Source organism: Pristis pectinata, chromosome 3, assembly GCF_009764475.1.
Source record: "Pristis pectinata isolate sPriPec2 chromosome 3, sPriPec2.1.pri, whole genome shotgun sequence".
NCBI lineage: Eukaryota > Metazoa > Chordata > Chondrichthyes > Rhinopristiformes > Pristidae > Pristis > Pristis pectinata.
This window is the reverse complement of record NC_067407.1, coordinates 107584219-107602480: the sequence shown is the minus strand read 5'-3', so window position 1 is coordinate 107602480 and position 18262 is coordinate 107584219. Positions and strand designations below refer to the sequence as shown.

Genomic DNA, 18262 nt, shown 5'->3' with positions numbered 1-18262 from the left:
TCTCAGGTACTGGCCATTGCCGCCCTGGGAAAAAGATCCACTCTGTCTATGCCTCTCATAATCTTATACACCTTGATCAAATCATCTCTCATTCTCCTTCGCTCCAAAGAGAAAAGCCCTAGCTCGCTCAATCTTTCCCCACAAGACACATTTTCTAATCCAGGTAGCATCCTGGTAAATCTCCTCTGTGCCCTCTAAAGCTTCTACATCCTTCCTATCATGAGATGAACAGAACTGAACACAATACTCCAAGTGTGGTCTAACCAGAGCTTTATAGAGCTGCAACATTAACTCCATAGAACAATACAGGCCCTTCGGCCAACCATGTTGTGCCAACCTTCAAACCACTCCTAAAACTATCTAATCCCTTCCTCCCACATATCCCTCTAACTTAAATTCCTCCATATGCTTATCTAACAATCTCTTGAACTTGACCAACGTATCAGCCTCCACCACCACCCCAGACAGCGCATTCCATGCACCAACCACTCTCTGGGTGAAAAACCTCCCTCTGACACCTCCCTTGAACTTCCCACCCATTACCTTAAAGCTATGCCCTCTTGTACTGACCATTGGTGCCCTGGGAAAGAGGCGCTGGCTGTCCACTGTATCTATTCTTCTCAATATTTTGTATACCTCTATCACGTCTCCCCTCATCCTCCTCCTCTCCAATAAGCCCTAGCTCCTTTAGTCTCTCCTCATAATCCATACTCTCTAATCCAGGCAGCATCCTGGTAAATCTACTCTGCACCCTTTCCAACACCTCCACATCCTTCCTATGATGAGGCAACCAGAACTGGACACAGTACTCTAAGTGTGGTCTAACCAGAGTTTTGTAAAACTCATGGCTCTTGAACTCAATACCCCAATTAATGAAGGCCAGTGTACCATATGCCTTCTTAACCACCCTATATAGAACATAATCAGTCACAATATGTCCCAAAACAATGTCCTTAAATTGGATCAAATCAAAAAGTGCAAAGTGAAAGTTGTGACAGGCAAGCATGTGATTCTGTGGCCAAATCAGTAATAGATATGATGCAAGATCAGAAACAGTGATAGACATGTGAGATCACATGGGCTGGTGTTGGCCATCAGCTGGTTCTCAAGCTTAGGAAGCTACAACATTAAAAAAGTGACAAGTGACATTAATTACATCCAATCTGGTAACCTGCATTCCAGAAGGAGGTCAGATCTAGTACTGAGCAGCACATTCTTTAATAGTCCCAGCCATGTTCACAGGATGCAATCAGCTAGTTATTGGTAACTGAGCAAGATATACATATAAGTAACATAACTATTCTTATCACCCATACATTCTTGCTCATTTTTCAAACCCCTATTTCCAGCAATAAGTATGAAAAGCATGTGGGTTTGAAAAGATGAGCATACAAACAGCATTGTTGTCACATGCACTGTAAAATGGGGCAATGTAAACGGCAAGCATTTAATCTGAAGTATTGAATGGCTCACATTGACTCTACCCTTAGTGACTGCCATTCCAACCCGTTCAACTGACAGAATGCCTCATTGCTAGATCTCACCAACAAGCACCAAGACCTCGATTGGCTGGCAGTGAGAGGGACCCTCACAGTCAGATCATCCCCCACACATGCTGCCCTCGGGATGCATGCAGTGGGGAAGAAACGGCCACCCACCTCTTTATAGACTTTAGATTTACTAAGAGGGTGTGGAGAAGGATACAAGGGTCCATATCTCGGTTCATCCCCAGCAACTGCGTATCAGAGGACTCTCTGATTTACAGGCTGTTCCCAGGGTCACACGCCAAGATATACATCAAGTGCTGCTGGAAGGTCATCAACTCAGTGAAAGACACCCTTTGGTCTGCCTGAATCTTGCTGGTCTTCCAGAACAGCGAGATGTCCGTAAGGGAATGCTGCTGACTGGGACACACCGAAGCTTGGTGCAGCCAATACCAAGGCTCTGTGGGGAAGGACCACAAGTCTAGGGTCCTTCTGCTACTGCACGTGGTAGGACTTAGTTGGGTGGGGAAGCCCCTCAAACAATGAAAGGGTGTATCACCCCAGGGGGCCACATAAGTGGCATGGTGCTATGATTTTTTTCTATTTAAAAAGTTTACACTACTGAATGTAATGACCGTGAATGTAAAAGTTTCGCACTATTTCTTCCTTTATTCATAATAAAAGATACATACGAAGTCCAACCTGTTCAACTTCAACTTTCCAATTTTGGTCATTTTAGACCATAAGACAGAGGAGCAGAATTAGGCCATTCGGCCCATCAAGTCTGCTCCACCATTCAGTCATAGCCGATTTATTTTTCTCTCTCAACCCCATTCGCCTCACTCCGCTTTAAATATACCCAATGACTCAGTCATTTGTGGCAATGAATTCCACAGATTCACCACCCTCTGGCTAAAGAAATTCCTCCTCAGCTTAGTTCTAAAGGGAGATCTTTTTATTCTAAGGCTGTGCCCTCTGGTCCTAGACTCTCTCACTACTGGAAACATCCTCTCCACATCCACTTTATCCAGGTCTTTCAATATTCAGTGGGTTTCAATGACATCCCCCCTCATTCTTCTAAATTCCGGCAAGTATAGGCCCAGAGCCATCAAACGCTCCTCATATGTTAACCCCTTCACCCCCGGGATCATTCTCGTAAACCTCCTCTGGACCCTCTCTAATGCCAGCACATCTTTCCTTAGATATGGGGCCCAAAACTGCTCAATATTCCAAATGTGGTCTGACCAACACCTTATAAAGCCTCAGCATTACATCCTTGCTTTTTAGGTCTGCTTCACTCCCATCTTAGTCATTGCATCAAACCATCTCCTTATCACGGAACTTCAAGATCTCCCACTACTTGGTGCCAATCTTCATTCTATTGCTGTAACCACAAGACACCTGCTGTCTCAATATATGCTGGGTGAATGAACTTGTTCTTGTGATTCAAACTCTGCAAAGGAAGACGATCCTGTAGAACAAATAATAGAAAAGAAAAAAATTCAATGTGGGAGCCCAGGAATAAACTGGGATTTGACTGTACGGAGTCCAGATGTACTGACGGACATTGGTACTGCCTAGATTGCCAGTGGAGGGGGGCCTCCACTGGCAATCTTGATAGACTATGACTCAGTGTAACAATGTTGGTAGACTATGACTCAGCGTAACAGCAGATCTCCTGCCAGATCAGCATGTGACCAGCCCAAAGTGTCCTTCCCCATTTGCCTGTATTCCAATAAGAAAACCCTGTAAGTGCATGGTTAACTATCAAAAGACTAATCAGAAGATATGCTGCAATGTGCCGCAAACTTATGTCTTGCTTAAAATACTCTTTCAGATACAGTATTGCTAATTGTGCCTGCCAGTGATATGGGTGACCAATACCTCAATATGCAACAACATTTCCAGAGGTTTAACAACAGGATCCACTGCCATTTAAGTTGCACAGATGTTGCACAGATGTTGCATTCAGATACGTACCTCAGATTAAAAAATAGAGCAACTCAAAACAGAATATCCCAAATGCACTTTTAACCATTAACTTAAATGAGTTATATTTCAAAATCAGTGACTTTGCAACCAGAGAGATATCCTGTTATTTAGGGCAATCAGGCATGCCGATAACAACAGGATTACCTGGATATTAGAGCCCAAGTTCGCATGTCCTAATGAAAGTACCATAGGGATATCATTTATTCCAATTTTTCACATTTGTTATCTGGTCACTTAGAATGACCAGAACAATAATTTGTGTATGATATGTACTACAACATAGGGTGTGTTATTTAATAGTATGTGCTGAACCAGGTCATCTACATTACAAGGACCGCAAGTGACAAGCTGATTTGCAGATGCTGATTGTTTGCCTGACATGGTTGCCGTCCCGGCTCTCACTGGTCCACAAGCAACCAGTCAGGCTGCAAACTCTGGCCTGGGGCAATTACTTCTCCAATCTCCCAGGGAAGTGGGGCCTTTGGCTGCCCCTTTCAAGGGATCAGAAAACAGCAGAAACTGCTGCTTGCAGATGTGAGGAAAAGAGAGGGAGGGAAGAGCTGTCCAGCTCAGCCTAGCCAGACATCCCTATCCTCACAAACCCCACCCCTTTCCATCAGATTTGGCTCCAGGTAAGGTTCATAAATTCCATGGCGATGCTAGAACAGCAGATCCTGGTCTTGCTTTAGGTACTCTTTCAGATACAGTATTGCCTACTGCACCCACCAGTGATATGCACGCCCAATGTTTAAATATGCAATAACATTTCCAGAGGTTCAACAGGGCCCTCAACCGTTTGAATTGCACAGATGACCTCCGTAGTCTCCCTATTTGCTATAGAGGTGCTGGGAGAAGCAATCAAACATTAGAAAGAGTTGATCATGATTCTCCACTCATTAATGAGATTTGAACAGAGCAGCACCAGGCTGACCTGAAACTCTGCTGCCATCCTGGTGAATCAATAACGCTGGGCTATATGCATGTGAAAACCAGAAGCATCATGCCATGGTCAAAACCAAGACATTAGGTCAAAGCTCCATTAACTAGCCAAACCCAAACATGAGTCATGATGAACAACTGAACAGCTAGAAGAACTAGAGGCTTTACATATGTCCCATACTTAACAATAGCTGTGTTATTCATGCAAATACAGAAGGGTGAAGAATTTTCAAACACCTTCAGGCAGAATGGATGAATGAGTGATCCATCTCACCTCCTCTCAAGACCCCATCATAATTGCCATTGCTCATTATACATGATTCACTCCATGTAATCATCAGAGAATGGCTGATTAGATTGGATACTGCAAAGATTCTAGGCCCTGACAGCATCTTGGCTGTAAAACTGCTGGCTGCTGTGTCTGAATTAGCCACAACCCCAAATAATTGAGAACTACAAACTGGAATCTATCCAAAATGCAAAATTGTCCAGACATGCCCTGACAAAAGCAACCTTACAAATCCAATGCAGTCAACTAAAAGCCCATCAATCTTTTGCCAATCATTAACAGAGTGATGGAAAGAGTCATCAAAAACATATTCATTGATCCAAAAGCAAAATACAGCAGGTGCTAGACATCTAATATAGAAAACACTGGAAATACTCGCAGATTCTGTGCAGTGATTTCACTGTGTTCTGTCAAGACATCCTCGGTGCCAGACTACATTACAGCTATAGTTCAAACCCAGACGTGAAGGCTAAACTTTGCATGCAAGAGAAGAATATCTCAAAAAGTACCACTTGACTGAGCATGACATCAAGGAGCCCCAGTAAAACTGATGGGAATCGGGTGATTACTGGAACCATATCCAACACAAAGAATCATTATCGAGAGGCCTCCTCTACATTGGTGAGACCAAACACAGACTAGGTGACCGTTTTGCAGAACAACTGCTCTCTGTCCATAATCGTGACCTACATCTTTCCATTGCCAGTCTCTTCAACTCTCCCTCCCACACTGTCACTGATACGACAGTCCTCCGCCTCCTCCACTGCCAGGAGAATTCCAAGAACAAACTGGAGGAACAGCACCTCATTTTCTATCTTGGAACCTTGCAGCCTAACGGCATGAACATTGAATTCTCCCACTTTAGGTAATTCCACCCCCCCCCCCCTCCCCACCATGCTTCTTTTCTTCCCTTTCCTAGACTTTCTTTTCCTCTCTTCTTACCTTTTACCCATCCCCCAGTGGATCTGCTCTCCCTTCCTTCCCACCTGCCTATGAACATCACCACATTGTGCCACCCCGCCTTCGCACTTTTGTCCACCTTTCACTGCTCTGCTTTTCCCTCCTACATACTGGGCTTCCCCTTTTCCCATCTTCAGTCCCGAAGAAGGGTCCTGACCCGAAACGTTGACCGCCTGCTTTTCTCCACGGATGCTGCCTGGCCTGCTGAGTTCCTCCAGCATCATCGTGTTTTTCATCATTATTGAGACTGCTGGAGGCCAACTAACCCAGCACCAGTCTACTGCAATCCCTTTGGGCAATGGCCCAACCCCATTACAAATTAATACAAACATGTGTAACTAGTACATCTGGGAGACAGTTTGCACTTTGCACAGGGTACACTGAAGAAACATGCCAACCACCTGGAGCAAGGCAACATGCAGATCAGAGCACCATCACTTAAAGTCACATACCAACCTCAGTAGGGCATACTCCTCTTCCTTCTGCTGGGATGAATTGTTAGAATTTCCTACTTATTACTATGGGATTGCCCTACACCGACTGCAGCAGTTCAAGAAAGAAAACTAACACCATCTAAAGACCATCCAAGGAGAGGCAATTAATGCCAGCAGGTTTAAAAACAGAAAATGCTGGAATTACTCAGCAGGTCAGGCCCCATCTATGAGAAGAGAACTAGAGTTAATGTTTCAGGTTGAAGACCCTTTAACTTCAACCTGAAGCAATAATTCTGTTTCTCTTCCCATAGATGGGGCCTGACCTGCTGAGTATTTCCAGCATCTTCTGCTTTATTTTAGAATTCCAGCATCTGCAGTTTTGTTTTTGATTTTCACATTAATGCTAGCAAGATCCACATCACAAAGGAATACAAATTGGCTTGTCAATCAATCTTGTGCAGGATATTACTGAAGACTACAAGTAATAAAGGCTGCTTTTTTTTTACTAACAAGTGTCGTTGGATGAAATCTTTACATTACTGAATGACGAAAACAGAAATGTCACATTATCTAGCCTAACTCAAAAACAGATTGGCTACCTGGTGTTTTGAATGACATGATTCTCCAGTGGGTCAGCTTTATGTTGCTTTTATTGTGTGTATAAAACAATTGTTCATTCATACACCTTGAAACTGACATTAGTAGATAAAGGCCAGAATATTCCATAATATATTCTGTGAAACTGCTTTGATGTTATCCTACTCAAACTTTTAAAGACATTATCCTGGTGGTTCCTCTCTGGTAAGAACTCTACAGGGATTTATACAAATAGTCTGCGAATACACACACAATTAAAATGTAGCAATGAGAGAAAAACCATTCAAGTGTAGGAGTTATTTCTGCGATTAATTAATACTGAAGCTACACTGCCTCCCTCCATCACTGCAACCCCACAGGAATCTGCCAGCTTCTACCTAGTCCCCTTCCAGCAGTCACTTGATTGATAGCTTGTATAAGACAAGGTCAAAGGATTGATGCCATTGCAAACTGCAAGACAATTTCTACAGCAACTGGACTAAATGAAGCGAGTGGAATTAATCGACTAAAAGATGACAATGACAAGAATATTTTTAGATTCATTTTTCAAAGGTCTTGGCCTTGTATTTAAATTGCAGGGAGATTGTGTTGGAACAGCATCAAACACCAGTTAGTGTGCAGTTAGAGTTGTGTACAGTTCTGGTCAGCAAACAGGTGGAATGTTTACAGCATAGCAAAGGCCAAGAGAAGAACACTGGACAAAGTCATACAGAGTGGAGCGTCCAATGATTCAGGAAGTAAATGGATTACCTCTTGCTTCTCTTTGTTATTTTAGATTTTAGGCCTGTTCTTATCCTGTGTCTCCGAAAGAGGTCACCTTAAATGTATTTTTAAAAGTCACATTTTAAAACTGGCTGTGATCTCCTTTCAAGATATTGCTTTGAAGTTCTCCTCATTAGGAAGTGGTGCTAAAACACTACAACATAAGAAAACAGGATCAGGATTAGGCCACCTGGTCCCTCAAGCCTACCTCAATTCGATATGATGACGGCTGATTTGCCCAGGCCTCAACTCGTGGAAAGGTCACATCATTCACCATGTTATGCCCTCTCAAGGATCTTTTATGTTTCAATGTTCACCCTTCATTCTTCTAAACTCCAAAGAATATATGATTTAATTCCTTTAACCACCCATGATAGGACAACCCTCTCACCCCAGGAATTAGCCGAACGAATGCCTTCTGGACTGCCTTCAAAGCTGGTATATCCTTTCTTAAATAAGAAACCAAAACATACAGAGTACTTGCGGTTTGGCCTCACCTGGACTGTGTAAAACTGTAATAATACTTCCCCATTTCTAAACTCTAACCCTCCTGCAATAAAAGACAATATGCCATTTGTTTTCCTAACCATTTGCTGCACCCACCTGCTAACTTTTTGTTATTCATGTACAAGAACACCTAGATCACTCTTTCCTTTGCACATCTGCAACCTTTCTCCTTTTAGATAATGGTCTGCCTTTAGATTCCTCTTACTGAAGTGCATGACCTCACACTTTCCCGCATTAAACTCCACTTGCCAAATTACCCCCACTCTGTCAACATCCAGTTGTAGGATCCCAATATCTTCATTGTAACATGCCCTCCCGTAAAATAAAATTGAGGGCCAGAACTGATCCTTGCAGCACTCCACTAGTTACATCCTTCCAGCCAGAAAAAGACCAGTTTATTCGACTCTTGGAATCCTATATAATAATCAATCAGTACCTGATCAACTGTCCCTTTTATTAGTTCTGTTGACTGTAATGGAATCAACTATCAGGTGATGTATATGGTGATGGCCAATCAAATTCTGATCTAATACTGGCCGTTTTGCACCACTGCTCAAGATGGAATTCACCCTATGCTCTTTGTAGTTGGCGAGGCACCACACAAAAGTAAATGGATCACTTTAAATTGTGATTGTATGCACCATTGCTGCGGCAAAATCCTTTCTTTATTCACCACTCTACCTCATAATCTCTATCAAAATAGACCTGGTACTTAAGGAAGATTGACCCTAGTTCTTAACGAGATAACTAATGCATTGTATAAATAGGAGTTACAATGCAGTTATTGAAATCAGCTGAAAGGGAAAAAAAACTGGCCAGCTCTTAGCTAATTGCCAAGTACTGTTTATGTATTTCATAATCCAATATAACCTTCGGTAGCAGCATATCAGAATCATATAGCACAAGGTCCATAATTGTCTTTGGCGTGCCCAAGTTATTCTAGCAGATATTTAAATTTAGAGCACTCTTGTGCTTTTATATGGTATTGATCAACCTAAAGGACAGCGTTTTCAAACTGAATCTGTTTTAGAGTGTATTTTGTGATAAAATCTATACAATTTCAGACAATGTAATTATTTGAAATACTGTATATTCAGTAAACTTATGTTTAGCAAATAGAAGGACTGAAATTGCCAGACTATATGACATTATTTTTCCTAAAAAAAATTGTTGTATAAGTAGAGTAACAACACGCTCTGATAGCAGGTACACTTTCATATCCAAATATATGACCTTAATCAAATTATCTCTAGGCCATATTAGTTTTAAAATTTTGGAGAACAACTGAAAGATTTAGGGAAAAAAGGTGAGCAACGACAAATGGACTCAGTATTCTGCTGCACAACATCATTTGAAGAAAATATCGTCCTATGGAACCATTTTTAAGTTGTTATGCATCAAGGACTGCCTGAAGGAAGCAGAAATACTCATGGCATTTAAGTAGTATCTGGATGAACACTTGAATCACCAAGGCATAGAAGGGTACAGGCCAGGGGCTGAAAGGTAGGCCTAGAATAGACAGGTATTTGATGATCAGAAAAGACACAGTGGGCTGAAGGGCCTGTTGCCATGCTGTATGACTCTAATGTGAAAGGACTATTAGCTCTGGTTAGCTTCAGCTAAAACATTAACTAAAAGCAAAAGACTTACGATTTCTCTCTTCGGTTAAGTCGTCTCTGAGGGCTTATTTGGCGGCGCCGAGGTGACAAAGATTTTCCCCGTTGTCGTTCTTTAACCGGAGACTGGGAACCTGAGATTTTTATCATCTGATTCCAATAAGAAAAAGAATAATAAGAATGATATTAAAACTCTAAGGATTGATTGGTGTCTCAGACAGCTGAGATATCAGTTTGACCTTCTAAAGAAATAATTGATTTAATACAAAAATTCCCAGCTTATCTACATAACAGCACTGAGTAACTGAATCTTGTTTTCCATATGCAATAATGCTCTCAAGCACTTGAAATACCAGTGGCAGAGAAAAGTAGGATTCTTAGGGTTAACCCATTTTCTCCTTTCAATCATTTAGCATTGGTCAATATAACAGTCCTTGTTCTGGTTTAATTGTGGCATTTGCTTCTAACCAGAAAAAAAAATTACTTGCATGTTCAGCTTCATGGCCATACACAAATTTCCCTGAAGCATATTCATTGTTACAATGATGCAACAGCAGCCACATTTACTGAAATCCAGGACAGGGAAGCACAGTAATGGAAGTTACCTATTGCAAAATGCAGTGGTTGGAAGTGGGAAGGAGTGATATAGTCCACTATCGATGGATCATATTTATTTTTGTTAAGTAGTAATTCAAAATAGATTATATTGTATTTTTGATTTAACACATGTCTGTTAAACTTCAAACCTTCATTGTTTATATTCTCCAAAACGTTCCAATTATTGTTTGTAATAACACAAACAGTCCACACACAGATTGGATTAACATTAGTCAGGCTTTAGCAGTTCAAGATTCTAAGTGATAAGCAATGAAATGGCAATGGAAGTTAATCACTGAAAATTATGACTTATCAGCTCATTTATGATGTACACATCTATTAAAATATTATATTGTGATTTGACAAGTCGCTAAATAGCACACCTGGTCATTCAGGGGCACAGTATTTGAGTGAACAACTGTACCAGGTACAAAACATTGATAGAAGTCGAATTAATTTTCTCTGGTCCAAGGATTCCAAGGTCAATTGTAATGTGCTGCAATAGATGGCTAATTTAACACAGCCTATCCCACCCATACATTCATTACATTAATATGTAGTTAATTCCTACTGAGCAAAAGTACAGCATTCAACGTTACTTTGGAACTATTTGCACCTTTGACATTATAAAATGTGGATAAATCACAACAACCAATTATGTGAAGTGGAAATAGAAATTTGAATTAAATTATAAAATTAAAAATCCAACATCTACAATCCAAGCTTCATCATATATTCAGTAATGATAAAATCCTATAACTAATTGGTGCAGGGGAGGATCCAGTGTTGAATAGATGATATACAAACAGATTTGACAACAGCTTGGTGTAGTAGAAGCTTTTGGTGGCAGGGCAATGCCACTCCAAAGACTACCATGTGAAAATAGGGTTGGGAGGGATTCTGTAATTTGTGTACAAATTAAATATTCAGTTTTTCGTTTTTCACCCAATAAAGCTGAACAACCAGGTTTAAATTAATTGTAACTGGTTTAAATTAATGCGGGCATTCATTTCTTTTTTGTTAGAATAATTTTATTACAGTGAAACCATCTGGACAAATTAGCATATTTACAAGTCTCCCAAGTGACGGGCAACCCCTTAAGCACTTTTGTTTTCTATAACTTGTAGCAGAACTGCATCATGCTGCTAACCTCTTTTCTTTAGTTTAATGTGCTGTTTTCCCTAGGCCTTCTATATTCTTAACACAGTTTTATGTGCATTGTCACAAAGTATTGTTTTACAAGCCCCCACATATCCAGATGACCCTTGTAATTCCAGTCTGAGGCCAACATCCAGGTATCCTTCAAGAAGTTGAATCCACGAAGTGTCTTGTCCGGACAGCATTGCTGGCCAAATACTAAAGATCTGTGTGGACCAACTGGATGGAGTATTTACAGTCATATTCAATGGAGTATTTAGTCATATTCAACCTCTCACTTTTGTAGTCTGAGGTTCCCACCAGCTTTAAAAAGGCATCTATTGTTCGTGTCCAGGAAGAGCGTGGTGACCTGCCTCAATGACTACTGTCCGGTAGCACTTACATCAACCGTAAGGAAATGCTTTGATAGGTTGGTTATGGCGCAAATCAACTCTTGCCTCAGAGATGACCTGGATCCGCTCCAATTTGTCTACTGCCACAACAGATCAAAGCAGATGAGATTTCTCTGGCTCTTCACTCTGCTCCGGACATCAGGAACTCATACGTCAGGCTGCTGTTCACCAACTACAGTTCTGTGTTCAACACAATCATCCCATCCAAACTTATCATCAAGCTTCAAGACCTGGGCCCCTGTACCTCACTCTGCAACTGGATACTCAACTTCCTTATTGGCAGACCTCAGTGAGGATTGGTAACAACATCTCTTCCTCACTGACCATCAATGCAGGTGCACCTCAAAGCTGCGTGCTTAGCCCCCTGCTCTAATCTCTGTGCACATGACTGTGTGGCTAAGCACAGCTCCGACGCCATCTTCAAATACACTGACGACGCCACTGTTGTTGGACGAATCATAGGTGGCGATGAGTCAGGTTACTGGAACGAGATAGGACACAACAACCTCTCACTCAACTTCAGCAAAACTAAAGAGCTGATTGTTGACTTCAGGAAGGGGAAGGAGGACGAACAGGCACAAGTCTACGTCGAGAGATCGGCGGTGGAGAGAGCCAGCGGCTTTAAATTCCTGGACGGCAACATATCGGATGACCTGTCCTGGGCGGAGCACATAGATGCAATCATAACGAAAGCGCACTAGTGTCTTTAATTTCTGAGGTTAAGGAGGTTCAGCTTGTCACCGAGCACTCTAACAAACTTCTACAGATGTACTGTTGAAAGTATCCCAACTGGTTGTACCATGGTCTGGTATGGCTTTGACTTGAACAGACATACACTCTGAATTGAGACATCCCACTCTCATTAAGCAAGGCATGTGGAAAATCAAGAATACAATATAATCTACATCTATTAAATTTCAAATCTACCTTGTTTATATTCTCCAAAACATTCCAGTTATTGTTTTTAATAACAAAAACAGTCCATATGAACACAGATTGTGTTAACACTAATCTAGTTGTGGCAGTTCAATCGCTCAACATCTACAAGTTTCTAAGTGTTAAGCCAGATAACATGTTCTTTCTCCAAACGAAACAATCTATGTTGCATGCACTTCTGCACCTGGAGACCTTAGATATTGAGCTTACCAATCATTTGATAAAATTTCACTATTTGGAAAGTAAATATCACAACCCAAGATACAATCTCTTGATTTTGACCTAGCAAAAATCTTTTTTAAAAAAAAAGGAAGAATAAATAATTAAATAAATAGAGGTATAGTGAGTGAGATGACTCCCAAATGATCTTCCATTAACCAAGTTGTGAGGGGTGAATTACTAGTGCACTTACCTTCATTCTCATATCTCGAGCATGCTTCTCCAATTCCTTCCTCACTTCTTCTCTGCTCATCTTGCCTGTGTTTAGAACTAAGTGCTTCCATTCAATCTGCTGGAAACTGTGTGGGTCATGTGATACAAACAAGCCAATCTTCACCTTTTTCACAGTGTGCAGGTACTTTCTGTAGGACTCCTCAAATTCAAAAAACAAGTCACTGAGTGTTCGAAAAATCAAGGGCTTGTCCATCAAGTCCTCTCTCCTGCTCATACCCAGTGTGCCATAGCGACCATTGTAATAGACACCAAGCACCACATGGTGAAAGCAATTCCCTGAGAACTGGGTCTTAAAGCTGATTGGAAAGCGTTCTATGACTGCTAGTCCATTAGTAAGGTATCTAATCATCATGTTAAGGATCAAAATAAATATTTAAAATATGTAACACAAGGCTCAGTTCTGTCACTAAAATAATTCAATAGTATACAAGTTACATGTTTGTCATGTGTTGTTTGGGCAATTGTGATGGAAAGTTTGGATGAACTTAACTAAAACCAGAACAGCTGAAAGCTTTTAAAGGAATGGAGTGAGCAGCAATTTCCTGGCCCTGCTCCTGGACAAATTGCCTCCCAACATTCCCTGTCAAAGGTCACACATGTAATGACATTTTAGGAATTACAAGTTTGCAAATCCACTTGGGGAGCAACAAAATAAAAGACAAAACATTTGCAGGTTATTAGTACTGAAAAATGTTCCTGCAGCAGAGAAGTGCTGTCTAAATTCAATGAGAATTTTATCTGTAGTGAGTTGCTAAAACATCCACACAAGGTCAGAGATTTATGTCACTTCTGATTCCATTTCTAAATTTATTTCTTTTAACAAAGAACCACAACATGAATTTTCTTTTCAACAGTTTCTTAGAAACTATTTGCATCATTTTCTATGAAATTCAATTTGAAACCTTACAGATGCCAGTAATAAAGTCAACATTTCCAGTTCAAGATGCAGATAAAGTAAATGTAGTTCATCCATACCTCTAATTTGCTCAAAATTAACCACTTAAAACTATTTGATTTTCAGTACATGTCCTTTGGCACAACCACACGATTACTTTCACCAGCATCTGAGGTTAGACGTTTAGAGGTTAATTCAAAGTCTTTTGAACAAAGTTCGAGCAAATTGACTCCTTGCAATTGAAATTCAAATAATGCTTTTAGGATAGATAATCAGTTCGAATGAGTCAGAAGTTGAATCAGGGTTACTTGGGAGGCTATCCATTCACAAAAATACAAACAGTGCTAAAGAGAGATCAGTTAATTCCTTTACCATCTTTTGTATAATACATATATTTTTACTTGCGCTTAATTAGTGTTATTGGACATTAACATGCAAAACTATGGTGCTCGGAAGATATAAGGGCAGTTGATAAATTGGGACATGATTTGCCAGGATGTCTTCCTGCAAGCTCTCAGCTCCTTTGGACACAGAACAGCTGAATGATTTTTAAATGCAAGAGCCAGGTCCATTCACAGATTCTGTAACTTGGCCTCTTCCAGCTGACTGAGGATCAGTAAACATTTCTGTTAAAGTCTCAGAGATTCCCTTCTGTCGACTGAAGTTGCCCCATTGTGCTTCCACATGCCTTTGAGGTCAGACAAAATGCCTGCCAAATTTGAACATTTCTTCCTAGCTTTGTGTAGCTGAACTATCATGTCTGATTAGGATTCTGCTGCAATAGCTCAAAGGAGAAAAGTTTCAATTTATTTCACATGTCACGTTCTTCTGTTTGCCCTGCAACTCTACAGTCATCGTGCACAACAGCAGTATTGTTGTTTAGCTTCCCATATCATTTACTCCCTCCTAATTTCATTTTCTCTATTAATTAAAGATTAATTTCCCTATTTTATACTTTGATGTTGTGTTCATATACATTTTGGACTTGTCGCCACAACTCCCAGTCCAATGCTCATCACCACTTCCTAGAAACATACACAGGGCATCTTCAAAAGGAAAGTTTAAATTTATACAGTGCTCAGCAACTTAAATTAACAAGGTCGACTCCAAATCCCTTTGGTCCACAATCCTTCCATAAATGTGAAGCCTCCAGTATTGATGCCACCAGACTTCATGGGACCAAATAGGGAAATGCATTCAAAGGGCTTCTTCTTCTTCAGCAGTCCCTCGGGATCAAGGATGATGTGCTTCCACTCCAGTAGGGCAGGCACGGTAGTGCAGCGGCTAGCATAACACTATTACAGCGCCAGCGACCCATGTTCAATTCTGGCCACTGTCCGTAAGGAGCTTGTACTTTCTCCCAGTGTCTGCGTGGGTTTCCTCCAGGTGCTCCGGTTTCCTCCCACATTCCAAAGACGTGCAGGTTAGGAAGTTGTGGACATGTTATGTTGGCACCAGAAGCGTGGTAACACTTGTGGGCTGCCCCCAGAACACACTATGCAAAAGATGCATTTCACTGTGTTTTGATGTACATGTGACTAATAAAGCTATCTAATCTAATTCTGTGGATTCTGAGGTGTTGAGACCAATGTGGGATCCACATATTCTGCCACAGATGGGGCAGGGGGCACTCTACAGAAAGGGCAGGTGGGTAGTTTGGAAGGGGAAGTCTTGTCAGAATGGTCATTCCACTATTTTCACAGGGCTTCTGCATGATCCCGATGAATAAACCCAAGATTCTCAATGCCATCCTGAATTGGTCTCCTTTTTGAGCTGTCATGGATCAGGGTTCTCTCATTTAACCAGCAAATCCTCCTACCACAGTGGGAACACCTTGGGTGCCCACCACTTGCAGAGGGATCAGAAGGATTATGGTACACAGGTTTAAAAATTCTCGACCTCAGTACCCTATAATCAAAGTACTGAAATGATAAGAGCCATGTGGTTTTTTCTCCCCCCAAAATCTGTGTGGTGCCTGAACCTTGAGATGGACACAAATTTTCCAGGTAGCAGGCTAGACACCTTCTCTCAGCTAGACTACCTGGCCGACAATCAGAATATGGAATGCTCCTCCTATGTGACCAACTCTCTAATGCAGGAGGAGCTTGTTCAGAATGGCCAGAGGTTTACATCTAAATAAGAGCCACTGTGAACAGCCAATGAAGCACACATCTCAGGCAATTTCCCCATGCCTTCTTTTCTCCTCCCCCAGCCATAGTACAAAGAGACCATATCAGAGTTCTGGAGATATTTGGGCCAATAATGGGAATGTTTTGAAAGAGTAAATTATTCTTTCTATTAACTGAATGTAGGCTGTGACAGTTAGTAGCAATTCTTCCATTTGGAAAGGTTAATTATATTTCTTCACCATAACACATTGGGGGAATCTATAACAAATTACCTATATTTGTGTGTACTGAGCTGGAAGTCTATGAAAGCAAGTACAAGCCGACGGTTGTGAATCACCCAACAGACAAAGAACTCCAGGTCTGGACTTTTTCAGGTTTCTATAAAAGCTGGATAAAAATAAACTCTAACTGTTCCTTATATGGGTTATTGTTTATTTAAATTAATATAAAAGAGTTTAAATTGATGCATACTAATGGACTGTTACTCTGCAACCAAGTTAGTAATTGATGTTATGGGAACTGCCATTTAGGTTATCTTTATCATAAAGGAAGATAATTATTTCTTGTCCTTCACTTTTTCCAAACAATGCAGAGTACATTTGTGAAAATGATAGCCATGGATAGCTCAGAGATGTTAATATATATTTGTTAAACTCAAGATGGCAAGTTATCACAAAGGTCTCCTGAAAACTTGGAGACACATTCAGGCAGCCATTTTCCTTTCTTTACATTCAATAATTCAGACACAAGGAATGTACAGAAACAATTTAAAATTATATTCCTTGCACTAGCCCCACTCTTGACTTCATTGGAGACAATAGATATTTGAAAAGATATTACTTCACTCCTGCCAGTCTAATTTCTCCAAGCGACTTAAAGTAGGTGTTTGACCTCCAGTAGCAGATAGTGGGGACTACGTGTGGGCATGCTATGTTGACGCTGGAAACATAGCAACACTTGCGGGCTGCCCCCAGAACACTCTACGCAAAAAAAATGCACTTCACTGTGTTTTGACGTACATGTGACTAACAAAGATCTCATCTTAATTCCACCCTTGATCAGCTGCCTCAAACACATACCTGACGGAGTTTCCAGGCACCCTTGGCATTCAAGCCATTGTTGCTGGAAATTGAGTCTCAGCCTGCCAACATAGGCATGTGAAATGGGCAAACTAAGATCCAATTTTTGCCTACTAAATGTATGAAACAACAGTATTGTAAATTTTGCCTTATTTCTGCTCTACTCCAGTGTGCATATCTAAACGTTTATTATTAGTTTCTATTCAATAATGTTCAAGATACTTTGCTTAAATCAAATTATTCCTAAAGCAGGCTACTTTATTACATCTGTGGAACTGCTAGATCTGCATTTCCCAATACACCCATGGTAATACTTCAAGGTACTTTAGGTTTACTTCGCAAAAAAAAGAGTAAATTTTGCTTCTACATCAGATCCATGGCTGCCAAACTGCACTTGTATAAGAAACTAAGTAGGTCATTCTATTGAGGCAGTGGTGGAGGTCACTTTACAGAGATAGAGAGAGGGTGGTTATAGTATTAGAAACTTATATGAGTGTCAAATATTTCACTAATGTTGAAGAAGGTCCAGTTTAGCCTGAGACAATAGTGGAGAAGGGAATAGAACTTGTACCATGAGTGAGGTGCTTGTGGTAGACCCCACAGAAATTAGTGTCAATCTTTTCAATGACCAGCCAATGAATATTAAAGTTCAGTCATATCAAGCATGCAGTCTAATGGTGAAGACAGCAAGACTGAAGTATGTCATAGTAATAGTATGCAGAAGTAGAAGATTCTATATTAAGAGCAAAAGGGTAACTAGGGAGAGAATAGGTCCCCTTAAAGATCAGTGTGATCGTCAATGTGTGGAGTCACAGGAGATGGGCGAGATCTTAAATGAATATTTCTTGTCTGTATTTACCATGGAGAAGGTTGTGGAAGCTAGGGAATTCAGGAAAAAGAATAGTGATCTCTTGAAACATATCCACATTACAAAAGAGGTGCTGGCAGTCTTAAAATGCAAAAAGGTGGACAAATCCCCAGGGCCTAGCCAAGTGTATCCTAGAACATTGTGGGAACCCAGGGGAAAAAAAATCTTGACAGAA

At 40.8% G+C, this 18262-nt stretch overlaps 1 protein-coding gene across 1 annotated transcript in view; it reads right to left on the bottom strand.

The window, feature by feature from the left end:
- Positions 1–18262, bottom strand: part of vash2 (vasohibin 2) — an 86823-nt gene that overhangs the window by 14396 nt on the left and 54165 nt on the right. The window contains exons 5-6 of the mRNA XM_052012351.1: positions 13076–13457; positions 9615–9730 (exon numbers count right to left, since the gene is read on the bottom strand). Of these exons, the coding sequence (XP_051868311.1) occupies positions 9615–9730; positions 13076–13457 (498 nt within the window). The remainder of the gene's footprint in view (positions 1–9614; positions 9731–13075; positions 13458–18262) is intronic.